At 61.7% G+C, this 15032-nt stretch overlaps 4 protein-coding genes across 9 annotated transcripts; 1 reads left to right on the top strand and 3 right to left on the bottom strand.

Moving 5' to 3' along the window:
• Window positions 1-61: 61 nt before the first annotated feature.
• Window positions 62-1673, bottom strand: TMEM109 (transmembrane protein 109). The gene is made up of 3 exons (XM_039703510.1): window positions 1108-1673; window positions 914-1016; window positions 62-839 (listed from the first exon to the last, which is right to left on the bottom strand). The coding sequence occupies exons 1-3, from the start codon at window positions 1321-1323 to the stop codon at window positions 469-471; spliced, it is 690 nt and encodes a 229-aa protein (XP_039559444.1). The 5' UTR covers window positions 1324-1673; the 3' UTR covers window positions 62-468.
• A 171-nt stretch (window positions 1674-1844) lies between these two features.
• PRPF19 (pre-mRNA processing factor 19) lies at window positions 1845-6009 on the top strand. Of its 2 annotated transcripts, XM_039703508.1 has the most exons (16): window positions 1845-2063; window positions 2217-2366; window positions 2668-2744; window positions 2815-2956; window positions 3038-3111; window positions 3221-3283; window positions 3363-3404; window positions 3491-3565; window positions 3680-3755; window positions 3910-4019; window positions 4157-4312; window positions 4389-4458; window positions 4770-4855; window positions 5081-5251; window positions 5360-5465; window positions 5557-6009. In XM_039703508.1, exons 4-16 carry the CDS (start codon window positions 2824-2826, stop codon window positions 5652-5654), a joined length of 1260 nt encoding a protein of 419 aa, XP_039559442.1. In that variant the 5' UTR covers window positions 1845-2063; window positions 2217-2366; window positions 2668-2744; window positions 2815-2823; the 3' UTR covers window positions 5655-6009. The 2 variants fall into 2 exon arrangements, with proteins under 2 accessions (XP_039559442.1, XP_039559443.1); XM_039703509.1 differs by lacking the exons at window positions 1845-2063; window positions 2217-2366; window positions 2668-2744 and having other exon boundaries at window positions 2797-2956.
• A 295-nt stretch (window positions 6010-6304) lies between these two features.
• ZP1 (zona pellucida glycoprotein 1) lies at window positions 6305-11164 on the bottom strand. The gene is made up of 11 exons (XM_039703507.1): window positions 10448-11164; window positions 10134-10255; window positions 8412-10062; window positions 8172-8315; window positions 7899-8083; window positions 7612-7709; window positions 7320-7447; window positions 7061-7250; window positions 6836-6986; window positions 6504-6588; window positions 6305-6423 (listed from the first exon to the last, which is right to left on the bottom strand). Exons 1-11 carry the CDS (start codon window positions 10605-10607, stop codon window positions 6305-6307), a joined length of 3033 nt encoding a protein of 1010 aa, XP_039559441.1. The 5' UTR covers window positions 10608-11164.
• A 611-nt stretch (window positions 11165-11775) lies between these two features.
• On the bottom strand, window positions 11776-14957 carry LOC120499625 (acyl-coenzyme A amino acid N-acyltransferase 2-like). 5 transcript variants are annotated; one of them, XM_039703532.1, is made up of 4 exons: window positions 14836-14957; window positions 13394-13863; window positions 12733-12935; window positions 11776-12416 (listed from the first exon to the last, which is right to left on the bottom strand). In XM_039703532.1, the coding sequence occupies exons 2-4, from the start codon at window positions 13854-13856 to the stop codon at window positions 11829-11831; spliced, it is 1254 nt and encodes a 417-aa protein (XP_039559466.1). In that variant the 5' UTR covers window positions 13857-13863; window positions 14836-14957; the 3' UTR covers window positions 11776-11828. The 5 variants fall into 5 exon arrangements, with proteins under 5 accessions (XP_039559466.1, XP_039559464.1, XP_039559467.1 ...); XM_039703530.1 differs by lacking the exon at window positions 14836-14957 and adding an exon at window positions 14455-14768; XM_039703533.1 differs by lacking the exon at window positions 14836-14957 and adding an exon at window positions 14185-14439.
• Between the last annotated feature and the right edge of the window lie 75 nt (window positions 14958-15032).

Genomic DNA, 15032 nt, shown 5'->3' with positions numbered 1-15032 from the left:
ATGGACTGGGGGGCTGCCTCTGACCCTGTCCCCCTTCCCATGGGAAAGTAGTGGGGCCACGCCGGATAAATCCGTCTTTATTCCAAACCACATTATCAAAACCGTTTTAAAAAGCAGCTTAAAACCCAAACCCTGACAGTGAGGGGACCCCAAAACAAGCAGAGCCCCCGGGATGGGGAATGGGATCCCCTCTGCACCCCAAGCCGGCTGGGCTGGGACAACATCCCAGGCCAGCAGGGAATGCGGGAGCTCTTCTCCCACATTTGTGGGGGCTTTTGGGGTGAAGGCACTTGTAGCATGTGTGGCAAGGCACAGCCCCCGATTTTGGGGTGCTCCCAGAGGCATGGGGGGCTCCCAGGACCCCTGGGAGAACCGGGAAGCAGGGCAGGAGGTGCGGGGGGCTCAGCAGAGCAGGGGGACACATGCTCGGGATGACGGAGCCAAGCTTTGGGAAAGCCTCAGTGGGGCTCAATCCTCCCGGTTCCGGGGCCCCCCAAACTTCTGGCGCCGCCGCAGCTCCTCCACCTTCCACTCCAGGCTCTTGACGGCCGCGTCCAGCCGGGCGCTGGGATCCGGGGACGCCACCAGGCTGCTCAGGAAGGCGTAGAGCACCCACAGGCCCAGCAGCATTCCCGCCTGCACCGTGGGGCTCTCCTGGGAAGCGGCCACGTGCAGGAAGGCCCCGAGGAAAAAGAAAAGCTTCACCCAGCGCAGCAGCGGCCGCAGCAGCCCCCGCAGCCGGGCTAGCAGCCAGGATCCCAGCAGGGCGGCCACGGCCCACAGGAGCACCCTCTGCACCTCCCCGGGAGCCAGCGCTGCCGCTCGGACCAGCCGGTGGCCTGGGAATGACGGGAGCTGGGAGTCAGCACCGGGAACGGGGCTGGAGCCGTCCCACGGGGTGAGCCCCACTCACCGCTGATGCCGGAAGCGGCCAGGAGATCGCCCAGGATCCCACAGAGCGTGGTCAGGGCTGCTGAGATCCCAGAGGAAACGATCCAGAGCGTGGTGGAGAGGCTCTGCAGGGAAATACGGGGAGAAGGGAGTGGGAAAATGTCCCGTGCGCCTGCACAAGGAACTCCAGGGGAGGTTTGGGAATGGGGATCCCACCTCCGCCACCATCCGCAGGGGCTGCTGTCCCACCCAGTTTTCCAGGGTGTCCCAAGTGGATCTTCCCAGCCGCAGCAGCAGGTCATCGGAGACGGTGGTGGCGTGTCCCCGGAACCCCTCCTGCCCATCCTTGGCTCCGTCCCCCGCTGATCCCATGAGGAATGGGATCCACAGCAGCAGGGCCAGCAGGGCCCCGTGCCCCACGGCACTGCCCATCCTGGAACCTGGGAGCTGTGGGGACAGACATGTGGGGGTGCTGGGAGGGGGAAACCCTGCTGCTTTTGGGGCTCACTTGCTGGTTTTGGGGTCCCCCAAGCAGGAGGGGAGGCTGGAGGCCCCACAGCCCAGTTCCATGCCCCCCCCCCAGCACAGGCCCGGGTGTCCCGGCTATTTTTGGGATCGACAAGAGTCAGCGGGACACAGCCAAGGGCACCGGGCCTGGCTGGGAAGGGGGGGCACCCCTTCCCCAAGGAGGGAGCGGGGCACTCCAGGATGGGACCCTGCCACCCCCGAGACCCCCCGTGCTCCCCACTTCTCCCCAATCCCCCCGGGATCTCCCCAGTCCCGCCGTGCCCCGCCCAGTTCCCCCCATTCCCCTGGCACCCCCGATCGCCGCTCTGCCCGCCCCCCTCAGGGCGGGGCACGCCGGGAGCTGTAGTCCCCGGGCCGGCCGCGGCGCATGCCGGGAGCGCGGTCACCATGGCAACGGCCGGGGGCGGGCGGCGGCGCGCGGTTCCCGCCGGCGGGGGGAGCGCGGGGGATGCCGGGAGCGTTTCCGGTTCCGGCGGCGCCCGCGTGAGCGCTCGGGAGCGGCGCGGGGGCCGCGCGCGCCAACCGGAACCGGAACCGGGACCCCGGACCGGAAAGGAGAACCGGAAACAGCCTCGGAAGGGCAGCGGGGCCGTAAGCGGAGCGCCGCGACCCCCCGGCCTCCGCCATGGCGCTCATCTGATCCAGTGAGTGCGGAGAGAGCGCGGCCGCGGGAGCGTTACCGAACGGGGGATCCCGGGCTGCGGGGCGGGGACGGCCGGGCTCACCGGGGGATCAGCGGGCAGGGGGTTCGCAACGCCCCGTTCCCGTGCCATCCCGTCCTTCCCTGCCCCCCGCAGTTTCCAACGAGGTCCCGGAGCACCCGTGTGTGTCGCCGGTGTCCAACCACGTGTACGAGCGGCGGCTGATCGAGAAGTACATCGCGGAGAACGGCACCGACCCTGTCAACAACCAGCCGCTGTCCGAGGAGCAGCTCATCGACATCAAAGGTGCCGGCGGCGGGAGCGGCGCGGGAACAGCGGCTCTCCCGGGAACAGCGGCTCTCCCGGGAACAGCGGCCCTCCCGGGAACAGCGGCTCTCCCGGGAACAGCGGCCCTCCCGGGGTCGGGAATGGCGGTGCCCGAGGCGTTCTGGGCTCTGCTGAGCCGGGGCTGAGGTGCCGCGCTCAGCAGGGAGGCTGGGAAGGAGGGGGGTAAAGCAGGGATGGTGAAACGGGAAAGGCAGGGGATGGGGGTGCGGCGATCCACGGGGATGTGGGGACACGGGTGACGTGTCCATCTTCCCTGCAGTCGCCCACCCGATCCGGCCCAAGCCCCCCTCGGCCACCAGCATCCCGGCCATCCTGAAAGCCCTGCAGGACGAGTGGGTGAGTGCCGGGGGCGCCGCCGGGGCCGGCGTGCCGCCCGTCCCGGGCTGACGGGCGCTGTTCCCGGCAGGACGCCGTGATGCTGCACAGCTTCACGCTGCGGCAGCAGCTGCAGACCACGCGCCAGGAGCTGTCCCACGCCCTGTACCAGCACGATGCCGCCTGCAGGGTCATCGCCCGCCTCACCAAGGAGGTCACCGCCGCCAGAGAAGGTGACACACGGACATTCCTGGGAAGGGGCGCTGGGAAGTGCTTTATCCCGGTGTTCCTTTAACCCCGTTGTGTTTCCGCAGCTCTGGCCACGCTGAAGCCTCAGGCCGGGCTCATCGTGCCCCAGGCGGTGCCGTCAGCGCAGCCCAACGTGGCCGTGAGTGCTGCTCCCCATCCCGGCCCTTTTCCCGCTCGTTCCCACCCCCTTTCCCACTCACTGCTCCCAAATTCCCTCTCTGCACGTCCCTTCTCTCTGTGCCACGCAGGGCGCTGGCGAGGCCATGGATCTGGGAGAGCTGGCAGGAATGACCCCGGAGATCATCCAGAAGGTAGGGGCAGTGTTCCCTGTGTTCCCCTCTCCCCATCGCAGAATTCCTGGTCTGTGCTCACCCTCCTCCTGTTTTCCAGCTCCAAGACAAGGCCACGGTGCTGACCACGGAGCGTAAGAAGGTGAGTGGCCTTATCCAAGGATTTGGAGGGAGCTGGGATGTGCTGTGCTCCAGCCAAGGCTGATGGTTATCCCTGTTTTTTCCCAGAGGGGCAAGACGGTCCCGGAGGAGCTGGTGAAGCCGGAGGAGCTCAGCAAGTACCGGCAGGTGGCCTCACATGTGGTGAGTGGAAAGGACTGGGAAACTCCCACATGGAGCTGGGAATCACTTTTTCATTCTTTTTGGGAAGGTTTTGCTCCTTGTGGCATTAACTTGGGGTTCTCCTCCCTCACACAGGGGCTGCACAGCGCCAGCATCCCAGGAATTCTTGCCTTGGATCTGTGTCCTTCCGACACCAACAAGATCCTCACTGGTAAGGGAGCTTTCCTGGGGATTTCCCACTTGAGAGTGGATCTCTTTCTCTGTGTTTTTGGGAATTTGAAGGAGGAGAAGGGGCGTAAGGCGGGCGGATTTGGAGCTGGTTGGCCCCACGCTCCCATCCCAGCGCTTCCCGCTCGGTTTTCCAGGTGGAGCCGACAAAAACGTCATTGTGTTCGACAAGAGCTCGGAGCAGATCCTGGCCACGCTCAAGGGCCACACCAAGAAAGTCACCAGCGTCGTCTTCCACCCGTCCCAGGTGCGTCTGGCGCTCCGCTCGCTTCCAGGCTGCCTCAGTCTCGATGTCAGGACCCTCCCCTGCTGGAATCTCCTGCTGGGAGCTCTCGGAGAGGCGAGTTCTTCCCGTGTGAACCTTCTGGTGCTGTCCTTGCGTAGGAGTTGGTGTTCTCGGCCTCTCCCGACGCCACGATCCGGATCTGGTCCGTTCCCAACGCCTCCTGTGTCCAGGTGGTCCGTGCCCACGAGGGCTCCGTGACCGGGCTCAGCCTGCACGCCACGGGTGATTACCTGCTCAGCTCCTCGGATGACCAGGTGAATCCCTGCCCATCCCGCAGCTCCCACCTTTGCTCCCCAGCCCTCCTGTTCCAACGCTCTTCCTCTCTCCCAGTACTGGGCTTTCTCGGATATCCAGACGGGCCGTGTCCTCACCAAGGTGACGGATGAGAGCTCTGGATGTGGTAAGCTTTGGAGTTGATTTTCCCCTCTCTGGGCATCCCTTGGCTCCTGAAGTTCACGGGAGCTCCTTTGGAGGGGTCTTGGTAGCCTTCCCAACCTTCCCGAGTCTTCCCAACCCTTCCAATCTCATCAGCCTTCTTGAGTGTTCCCAGCTCTCAAAATATTCCCAGCTCCCTGTGTCTTCCCAACCCTCTGAGTCTCCCCAACCCTCTTGAACCTTCCCAACCTTCCTAATCTTCCCAACCCTCTTGAGAGTCTTCCCAGCCCTCTTGGGAGTCTTCCCAAGTGTCTGATTCTCCTGCTGTCTCCACAGCTCTCACCTGTGCCCAGTTCCACCCGGATGGGCTCATTTTTGGGACGGGAACAATGGATTCCCAAATCAAGATCTGGGATCTGAAGGTAAGGGCTGATGAGAATGTGTGGGAACAGGGATTTAGGGGTGTTCTGAGCTTGGTTTGGGGATCAGTCCAAGGAGCAGGACTTTGAGGAATGTTTTTGGAGGTTTCTCCAAAAATCCTGAGATCCCATCTCGAGCAGCCGCTGGTGCCTCCGTGACCGCGCAGGTCAGTTGGGAACGGTGCCACATCCCAGCACTGTGGTTCCCTCTGACCACCCTGTCCCCAGGAACGCACCAACGTGGCCAACTTCCCGGGACACTCCGGCCCCATCACCAGCATCGCCTTTTCCGAGAACGGCTACTACCTGGCCACGGCCGCCGACGACTCCTCGGTCAAGCTCTGGGATTTGAGGAAGCTCAAGAACTTCAAGACGTTGCAGCTGGATAACAACTTCGAGGTGTGTGGTGTCCCTTTTCCCCCACGGCCTCTCTGCTCCGGGGGTTGTGGCATCCCAGAAAAGCCACTTGGAACCTTTTCAACACCTTGTTGTGATTCTTCTCCACAGGTGAAATCCCTGATTTTCGACCAGAGCGGGACCTATCTGGCGCTGGGCGGGACCGACGTCCAGATCTACATCTGCAAGCAGTGGACGGAGATCCTCCACTTCACAGGTGAGGGATTCTGGGAATCATGGAAGTGGCTGGGGCGGGAATGGGACAAACCCACTCGGAATTGTGACCTTGGATTGTTTTCTGTCCCCAGAGCACAGTGGTCTGACCACAGGAGTGGCCTTTGGCCACCACGCCAAGTTCATCGCTTCCACAGGCATGGATCGGAGCCTCAAGTTCTACAGCCTGTAGCCCTGGAAGTGGGGCTGGGATTTTTCGGGATTCGGGGTGGGAGGTGGGTGGGAATATCCAGGTGGGATTATCCAGGTGGGATTATCAAGCTCCCCTGTTGTAGCTGTTGGTGTAAGGGAAGTCAGACATTGCCTTCCCCGTGCTCCATGAATTTATTGTTTAGTTTTTCCCCCAATGCTGTGTATTTTCCGCCTTTAGATTGTTTTGTGTAACTGGTTTGACAAAAAACCCTGATCCCGGTGCTGGTGGAAGTTTGAGGCCGGGATGTGTGGAAGGAGGGAGGGAAGGGAGGACTGTGCAGTTTTGTAAGCAGTTACTTAGTTTCAGTATGGAAATAAAGAATTATTCCCTGTCATCCCAGCTGGAAAAGGCTCCTGTGAAGGGTGGGGGTGTAGCAGGGTGGGATTTGGGGGATATGTGGCTGCTGCCAGTTTGGGAATGGGGATGAAGGGTCCTCTTTCCTCGCCTCTCAAGGACAAACCACCCTTAGAGCCATGCTTTGCACTGGTTTTATTTTTCCAGCTTTCCCAGAGACATCCAACAGCATTCGGGTAGAGGCTGTGAGGAGGAAGAGGGGGAGTAGATAACTTAGAGGGATGAAGGGGTGTTTGGGATGAAGGGGTTTTTGGGGAGCAGAAGGCACTCACTCCTCAGCCTCTCTGCTGAGCTCCCCCTCTCTTGGAAACCTCAGGAAAGACAAGGCATCCCTGGGATGTGACTGTCCCCATGCTGTCACCTGTCCTCCTGTCTTCCGGAGACCTCCGCGCTCCTGTGGGGAACAGCAGGTTGGCTTGGGAAGAGGGGAACGTGTAGACGTCTTCCCAAATGCCTGGAGGCTCCCAGACTCACGTGAGGGCACTGCCAGCTGGCAGGAGGGCCGGCAGGGCTCCGGCTGGGCCAGGTGGCACACGGAGGCGCTGCAGGAGATGTACACCTGGGAGCCATAGGAATGCCAGCGTCACCTGGGCATCCCCAAAAAAGAGTCTCCAAGCCTCAAGAGGCTCCCAAAAAGCATCCCCAAGCCATGAGGAACCCCCCAAAAGCAGCGTGAGCTTCCCAACAGGAAGAGACTGTGGGCAGCTGGAAGCAGGGTCAGTGCTGGGGTGGGGTTGGGGATGTTGGGATGAGAGATTCCCAACACTGAGGCATTCCCAACACAGATTCAGGGGAGTCCCCCTCACCTCCCCCTCCAGCACAGCCATTCCAGGGGGCTCCACAAAGGCGAAGGTGGAGATGACAAAGCGCTGGTAGTGGCTGGGGAAGGGCAGCTCCGGAGAGGCCGGGCCCATCGGAATCAGCCGTGTCCTGTAGTTGTCCCCTTGGAAGGGACACCTGGGTGGGAAGCAAGGACGCTGTGTCAGCACAGTGGCCCCCTCACTTCCATCTTCCCATCCTTTTCTGCTCACCCTTCCACCAGGATGGGCCACTGGGGCTGGGATGTGGCATGGGAGCCAGGGGAGGCCCAGCAGTGGTGCAGCACCAGCACCAAATTGGGATCCGTCTTCTGGAGCAGCCGGACTTCCACGTAAATGGGGTCCCGGAGCACCCTCACCAGGGGGAAGTCACCCACAGCGTGGTAGGAGCTGTAGGATTCGTCTGTGGGAATGTTGGGAGGGGTTGAGTGGGATGGGGAGCGGGATAGGGAGCGGGATAGGGAGCACTCACCGGTGGCAATCCGCAGCTGGAGCCCCAGCGGGCCCGGCATGGCCAGGGGGGCGGCTGTGGGGGGCACGGCCACCTCCACTCCCAAGGGAAGGAGGTCGCTGGCGTTGTAGATGCACCGAGCTCGGAGACTGGGGAAAAGAGGGAGAGAAAGATGGGAGACTCCCAAATCCTCTATCAGCTCCCTCAGCCCAAGTTGTGGGGACACCACCAGGGACGTGGCAGGGGTGAGGGCTGGTTTGATCCAAGGGGGAATCCAGGCTCTCTGCCTCGATTTTTCCACCCTCTCCCTTACATGTAGACACTGTCCCGAGTGATGGAGCCACGGGGGGATCCCTGGACATCGATGGTGGAGATCAGCTGGTTCTCATAGATCAGCATGTCCTCGATCGCCTGTGTAGGGAACACTGGCATGGGAAACATCCTGGGGGATGCACGGGTCAGGATTTGAGGCAGGAGGCAACACGTGGGTGAGTTCTTTACCCTGAAGTTTTGGAGGGACTGGGAGCATTCTGGGGGCACTTCCATCCTGAGGTGACCCCCCATGCCCACCTGGGGTTCTCCGGGGTTTTCCCGCCCTACCTGGACGGTGGTGCCGCAGTGGGTGACCGGGAAGCGGAACATGACGAAGGCCTCGGACACGTGGCGGGGCTCACACCCCGCCTGGCTGCTGGCCAGCCGCACGCTGTCCAGGTTGTACGGCAGGGCCACCATTCCCCGCGGGACCACCAGGACAAAGTGTCCCTCCAGCAGGCACTGCACGGTGGCTGCGATACCACGGAGAGGCTCCATCACTCTGAACACCCTCTCCTGGCACCGGGGAGGGATTTTGGGGCGTGCCTCCGGGTGTCCTACCGGTATTCCCGTAGTAGCAGGGTGTGGTACGGTCCATGTCGTCGTAGCAGCATCCCGCCTGCACGCATGCATCCCGCCCCTGTGGAGCCACGCACGGCACCCGGCCCGCCGGCACCTGGCACTGCTCCCGCGTCAGCTGCATTCCTGGGGGCAAGCAGAGAGGGGCACAGCAGCAATGTGGGTTGAAAAAGCACCTTGAGGCTTTTCTCTTTGTCCCAGCATCCTGTCTTCCTGCCTTACCTGCCCCTGGCGAGGGGTAGAAGAGCGCTGTGGACTGCAGCAGGCTGGGCTGGGAGTGAATCCCAGGATGCAGCAATCCAGGCTGGGGCCGCAGCCCAGGGCGTCCCAGGCCTGGCTGGGGCTCAGCCTGGAGTCCAGGGCTGATGAAACCCGGCCAGGATGAGAGTCCTGGGTGCACCAAAGCCGGGCTGGGATGGCCAGGATGGAGCAGCCCAGTGTGGCCTAGGAGCCCAGTGTGGGAGTTGGAGTGCTGACTGGGACGAGATACTCCCGGCTGGTTTAGGGGCTGAGCTCCCGGGCGCAGGAATCCTGCTGGAGTCTGGGCACCAGTGGAGGTCAAGCCAGGCTGGTTGTGGGATACAGACCCTGGGCGAAGTTGCCCCGGTTGGTTTTGACCTACAGAATGCATCATCCCGGGCTGGTTGTGGGATACAGAAACTGGACGAATCCCTGGCTGGTTTTGACCCACGGAATGCATCATCCCAGGCTGGTTGTGGGATACAGAACCTGGGCGAATCCCTGGTCGGTTTTGACCTACAGAATGCATCATCCCAGGCTGGTTGTGGGATACAGACCCTGGACGAAGTTGCCCCGGTTGGTTTTGACCCACAGAATACGCCATCCCAGGCTGGTTGTGGGATAGAGACCCTGGACGAATCCCTGGCTGGTTTTGACCCACGGAATGGATCATCCCAGCCTGGTTGTGGGATACAGAACCTGGGCGAATTCCTGGTCGGTTTTGACCTACAGAATGCATCATCCCGGGCTGGTTTTGAGATATAGAACCTGGGCGAATCCCTGGTTGGTTTTGACCCACAGAATACGCAATCCCAGGCTGGTTGTGGGATACAGACCCTGGACGAAGTTGCCCCGGTTGGTTTTGACCCCCATGATGCATCATCCCAGGCTGATTTTGGGATACAGACCCTGGACGAAGTTGCCCCGGTTGGTTTTGACCCACGGAATGCATCAACCCAGGTTGGTTGTGAGATACAGACCCTGGACGAAGTTGCCCTGGTTGGTTTTGACCCCCATGATGCATCATCCCGGGCTGATTTTGGGATACAGACCCTGGACGAATCCCTGGTTGGTTTTGACCGACGGAATGCATCATCCCAGGCTGGTTTTGGGATACAGACCCTGGCCGCAGGTGCCCCGGTTGGGTCTGACCCCCGTGATGAGCCAAACTGGGATGGTTTTGGGACACAAGCACTGGGCGAAGCATCCCTGGCTGGCTCTGCCCCCCAGACTGGGAGGGCTGCACTGCTGGGCGGAAGAAGCTTCCCTGGATTTGGGTGACAGGATGAACCCCACCAGGCTGGGACAGAAGCCCCGAGTGGGCTGGACTGGAATGGTGCTGGATCCCAGGAAGCACTGAGCTGGGCTGGTACTGTCCCACGGTGTGAACCTGCTCCAGGTGATCTTGGGATGTGAAGTGGGATCCCGTGAGGGTGAGGGAGGACTCGGAGAGCTGGTGCAGGCCGGTGTGGGAGATCAGGACTCCACTGTCCCGGGTCTTCTCCCGGGTTCCATCTGGGAGCATCTCAGAGCCATCTGGCTTGGGGCAGGTCATGTTGACCTCGTAGGAGGTGACGGGGATCCCGCTGGACAGCAGCTCCTCCAGCTGCACCCGCAGGACGTAGCGGTTCTCCTGAGGGGGGACACGAGGGACAGTCACCCCCATCCTGCTGGAGGGGACCGCGGAGGGGACAGGAGCGTCACCTTGAACAGGACGTGGCAACCCTTGTAGCCAGAGGAGAAGATGACAGAGCCGTCCTCCCTGGAATTCAGCCAGTGGAGGCAGATGGAGCAGTTGGCCACGTCAAAGCGGGAGCCAAACTCGTCTGGGGGGACACCATGGACATGGGGAAGTGACACATCCTGGTGCATGGAAACCCCCCAGCCAGCAGCAGCAGCTCATCCAAGCCAATGGGCTCATCCCATTGGGATACCATCACCACAGAACACTCCAGGACTGAGGGGAATCCCAGAGAAATCCAGCACCCCAGGGGGATCCAGGGTGTCCCCCCACTCACCCAGAACCTTGAAGCGGACGGTGCGGCCGTGGGACGGGAAGACCAGGAGCTGCATTCCCAACTCCCCGCAGTCGTGGCGGTACTGCAGCAGTGCCACGGTGGCTCTGGGCCACGAGGACAGGAGGAAGAGGAGCAGGAGGAAGGAGCAGCTCCGTCCCATGGCAGTGACACAGACGGAGCACGGGGCTCCGCGGGGTGGATTTATATCCAGGTGGCTGGGATGCGGGGGGGGATCAGGATCAGCTGATCCCGTGGGATGAGCTCTGCCCAGGGCTCCTCGCTCCCGTGCTGCTGGTGACCTCAGTGCCCCAACCCTGTGGTCACCTCCTGTGGCTGTGTCACGGTGACCAGGGACAAACCAAGCTTATCCCACACTTGGAGGCTGTCCCAGTGAACAGAGAATGGAACTGGTGCCAGGCGGGATGCCCAGCTGAATGCCCAGCTGGATCAAGTTATCCAGGGGGAAAGGAGAAGGCTGGTGTGTGCCCACCTCCCCAGAGCTACTGGGGACAGCGGTGACATCTAGACATGCCACTCCTGGAATAGCCACGGGACCAGGGGACACAGTGGCATGGCCCCAGTGGCATCTGAGGGATTGGAAATCAGCCTGTTACCCCAAATCTCTGCTGGTTGTTGTGCCCTGTTGACAGTACCACCAGGAATCCAAAGTCCTCCATGTGCATTCCCTGTGCCTACCTTTCCCCAAGTTTCCCTTCTGGGATTTATCTCTACTGCAGATTAAACTGCATCACCCCTCCCCACCCCTCCCGGAGTGACGGTCACGGCCACTCCCTGTCCCCTGCCCTGGGTGTGGGAATGGGGTCATGCCAGCTCCCAGGAGCACAGGGATCCCAGCTGGAGGGCGTAAGGAGCCGGGGGCTGGATGTGATTCCCTCAAACCTCCTCTGGAAGTGAGGGCAACTGCAGAGAGAGCAGTGTGACCCCAGAACCACAGCTGGGCTGATATATGGCCAATCTATGTTCTATATGTGCCCCATATATGTCCTATATACATATATATCTTGATGTCTAATATCTATTTTATATATGTGCTGAATATGTACAATATGTCTGAGCTGTCTGTTCTGTATCCTATATATGTTCCATATGTGTCCAGTGTATATCCCATATATATGTCCAATATGTATCTGATCTATATCCAATAGATCTATCCCACATGTCCAATATACATTCTCTATGTATCTGACGTATGTCCCATATGTATCCAATATATATCTGATGTATCTCCCAAATATCTCCAATAAACCTCCTAAATCCGTGTCCCCCACATCATCCCCCAGGAGCAGAGGCAGGAGCCACCAGTGACACTTTATTCCCCACAATGACAATCCCAGTGACCACAACCCCTTCTCCCCACCCCTCACAGCTTCATGGCAGCAACCGACCCCAGATGGAGCTCCAAGAACTGCAGGATCTCCTGCCAGGAGTGTTCCTGGGCCCGGGCATGGGGCTGGGGCTCTCCCCCCCATGCCACCGGCTTGGGAGTGCCCCGGATGCTGGAGTTGCTGCACAGGGGGGACCCGGGGGGCTCGATCAGGTGCCCGGCGCCGGGATAGGACAGGATGCGGCCGCTCTCCGGCGGCATCCGCGCCAGGGCCAGCTCGGCGAAGAGCTTGCTGTTGAAGCTGCGGTCGGCCTCTCCCACCACAAACAGTACCTTGCCCCGGATCTTCTCCACCGGGATGGCCGAGGCCTGGCGGGCGGGCTCCCGGGGGTCCGTGAAGATGGCCGAGTTGTCCATGGCTCCCACCTCGGTGAAGAGGACGCGCTCGGTGTAGTAGGGAATGGCAGGGATCCGCAGCTCCTTATAGACCAGCGGGTTTCCGTACAGGAAGCTCGTCCCGTTGATCCACACCGTGGCCACCACCTGTGGCAGGAAGGTGGCCATGGCCAAGGCCACCTCCGCACCTTTGGAGACTCCCACCACGCCCAGGCCGGGGCCTCGGACCTGAAGCAAGAGGAAATGGAGCCAGCTGGGATAATACACAGGAATAATACATTTACTGGGACATCCGTGGGTGCCAAGGACAAGGATGTCCTCGTGGGATACCCCCCAGTCCCTGGGACACTCCTGGTGTCGGGACAACCCTGGGACATTACCCCTGGCCACCTGGACATCCTGCTCACCAGGATGAGGATGGCTCCAGGACATTCCTGGTCCCCAGGGCAATCCCTGGTCACCTGGATGTCCATCTCACCAGGTTTCCCCCAGTCCCCAGCACATCCTGGCTGACAGGTGCCTTTCTCCACACTCCAGGACTCACCTTGGGATGCCGGAGGAGCAGCTCTGCCGCTTCCTCGAAGTATTCCAGGTCCAGCTGGGCCAGGACTCGGGGCAGGTCGTCGTAGGCGAAGAAGGCGAGGGCCAGCACGGCAAAGCCCCGGCTGGCCAAGAGCCCTGCCCGGAACTCAATCAGCCCCCCCGCACCCCCAAACAGGTCGATGACTCCGGGGAAGGGGCCCGGACCTGTGGGAAAACAGGAAGAATGTCAGGGATAGGGAGCCACCCATGCTGTCCTGCATCCCAGAGGTTCCATGGCTGGACATCCCAAGGAGCATGAGGTCCAGTGGCCTGGGGGTCCCAAGATCCTAAGGTTTGATATCTCAAGGATCACAAGGCTGGACAACCGAGGAATCCCAACTTTGGGCATCCCAGGGGTCCCGTGGTTTGTTATCCCCAGTGTTCCAGGGCTGGACAACTCAGGAATCTTATGGTTTAGCATCCCAGGAGTCCCAGTGTTGTTTCCCAGGGGTCCCAATGTTTGGCATCCCCAGGATCCCAAGGTTCAGTGTCAGTACGCAGGGCTCCCAAGGGAATTCTAGCTGGATATCCCAGCAAGGCTGGGCACCGAAGGGCTCCCAAGAACAAGCCCCCTGCCACTCCCAAGTTTGATATCCCCGAATTCCCCGCTCCCCAGTGCTCACCAGGAGGCAGGAACAGGGCGCCACGGACCCTTCCCTCACGGACGGGCACCCGCTGCACGCCAGGGCCCACGTACCAGCGCTCGGCCTCGCAGGAGCCCAGCGGCTGCTCCCGCGGGTCCGTGCCCAGGCTGAGCCCGTCCAGCACCTCCAGCCGCACGCGGAAGGGGCTGCCGGCCACATCCCGCTTGACCAGCCGGCGGAAAAGGGTGTCGGGCTGCAGGAACCACAAGAGCCCCATGGGCCAGACCCCGGAGTAGCTGCCCCCCAGGGCGGCATGGAGCCCGGGATCCACCTCTCCCGCTTCGTCGGCGCGGAAGAAGGCGCGGGATTGGAAGCACTCGCCCTGCTCGTCCTTCAGCCATGCCCGCAGGGTGACGAGTTGGGATGGGGACAGTCCCCGCACGCGGATCTGCACCGGCCGGTCGGCCAGCGAGGACTGCGGCGTCACTGTCACCTCCACCATGGTGCACCTGGGGATGGGAATCACCCTGAGCGTCCCACAGGGATTGCCACGCCCAGGAGGGGGCTGGTGGCGGGGGCCTGTTCCCAGGGATCCCCACGGGGGACCCTCAGGATGGGTTTGTGGTCCAGACAGTTCTGCTGGCATCCCTCCTTCCCTGTCCCTATCCCTCTTTCCCATGTCCCCATCCCCTCGTGGTCCCTGTCCCTTCTTTCCTGGTTCCTGTCCCCTCCTCCTTCCCCAATCCCCATCCTCTGCTTCCCTGTCCCCATCCCCTCCCTTCCTCAGCACCTCCCACCCTCTGACCCCCAAACCCTGCTCCAAAACTCACCCGGCAGCCAGGACACCCCTTTGCCTCCCAGCCCCGCCATTCCCAGCACCCCCTGTCCCCCCTCCTTCTCCTCCTCCCACCCTGGAGCTGGAGCAGGGCAGGGATCCAGGGGCTCCCTCCGAGCCCCCCGTCCTGCGTGCACCCCGCACGGCAGCCTGGGAACAGGGATGTTGGCCCCCGTCCAGCCCGGCAGGAGACACGTGGCTCTCCCACACCCGTCCCACCGGGAAGTCGGCCCCCAGGGGCCCCAGCTGCTTCCCCTTCTCTTACCCCGCCGGGCAAAGCTGGGCCGTGGGCTCTGCACAGGGAGATTCCTTGGAAATCATTAACCCGGGAAGGGCGAGGGCAGAGCCCTCCTGCCCTGTGACCCCGTGCCTGCCTGGCAGCGGCCACACCCCGAAATTCCTGCTAGTCCCCGCTTTCCCTGTGGCACCACCCCCACCCTGGGCACGGGTGGGACACACCCCACTCCAATTCAGGGCCCCCCCCAAAACTGTCACCCCAGGATGAAGCTCCAGGGCCGTATTCCCATCCCAGGGCTTCACACGGATTCCTGCAGTGCCATTTTCTACCCAGTGCACCCCTTTGTGCCCCCATCCCAGCTCACAGCCACATCCCTCCCCAGGAATGCAGAAAGGGGTGTCCACGGACCAAGAAAAACCAGGAATGTTAATAAATCCATGTGGATTTCCAGCTTCCAGCCCCTGCCGAATTCCCAGTGTTGCCCCCCACAGGAGGGTGTGTGACACTGTGCCCCCTTCCTTGCGGACAGGTTCCAGGGCTCATTCCCAACGGGAATTCCCTCTTTGGGGAAAGGGCAACTGCAAGGAATGAGGGGCCATGGCACA

The sequence above is a fragment of the Passer montanus genome, unplaced genomic scaffold (genome assembly GCF_014805655.1).
Source record: "Passer montanus isolate IOZ18808 unplaced genomic scaffold, ASM1480565v1 scaffold163, whole genome shotgun sequence".
Classification (NCBI taxonomy): Eukaryota; Metazoa; Chordata; class Aves; order Passeriformes; family Passeridae; genus Passer; species Passer montanus.
The sequence above is the reverse complement of the archived record's forward strand: the minus strand, read 5'-3'. Positions and strand labels throughout refer to the sequence as shown.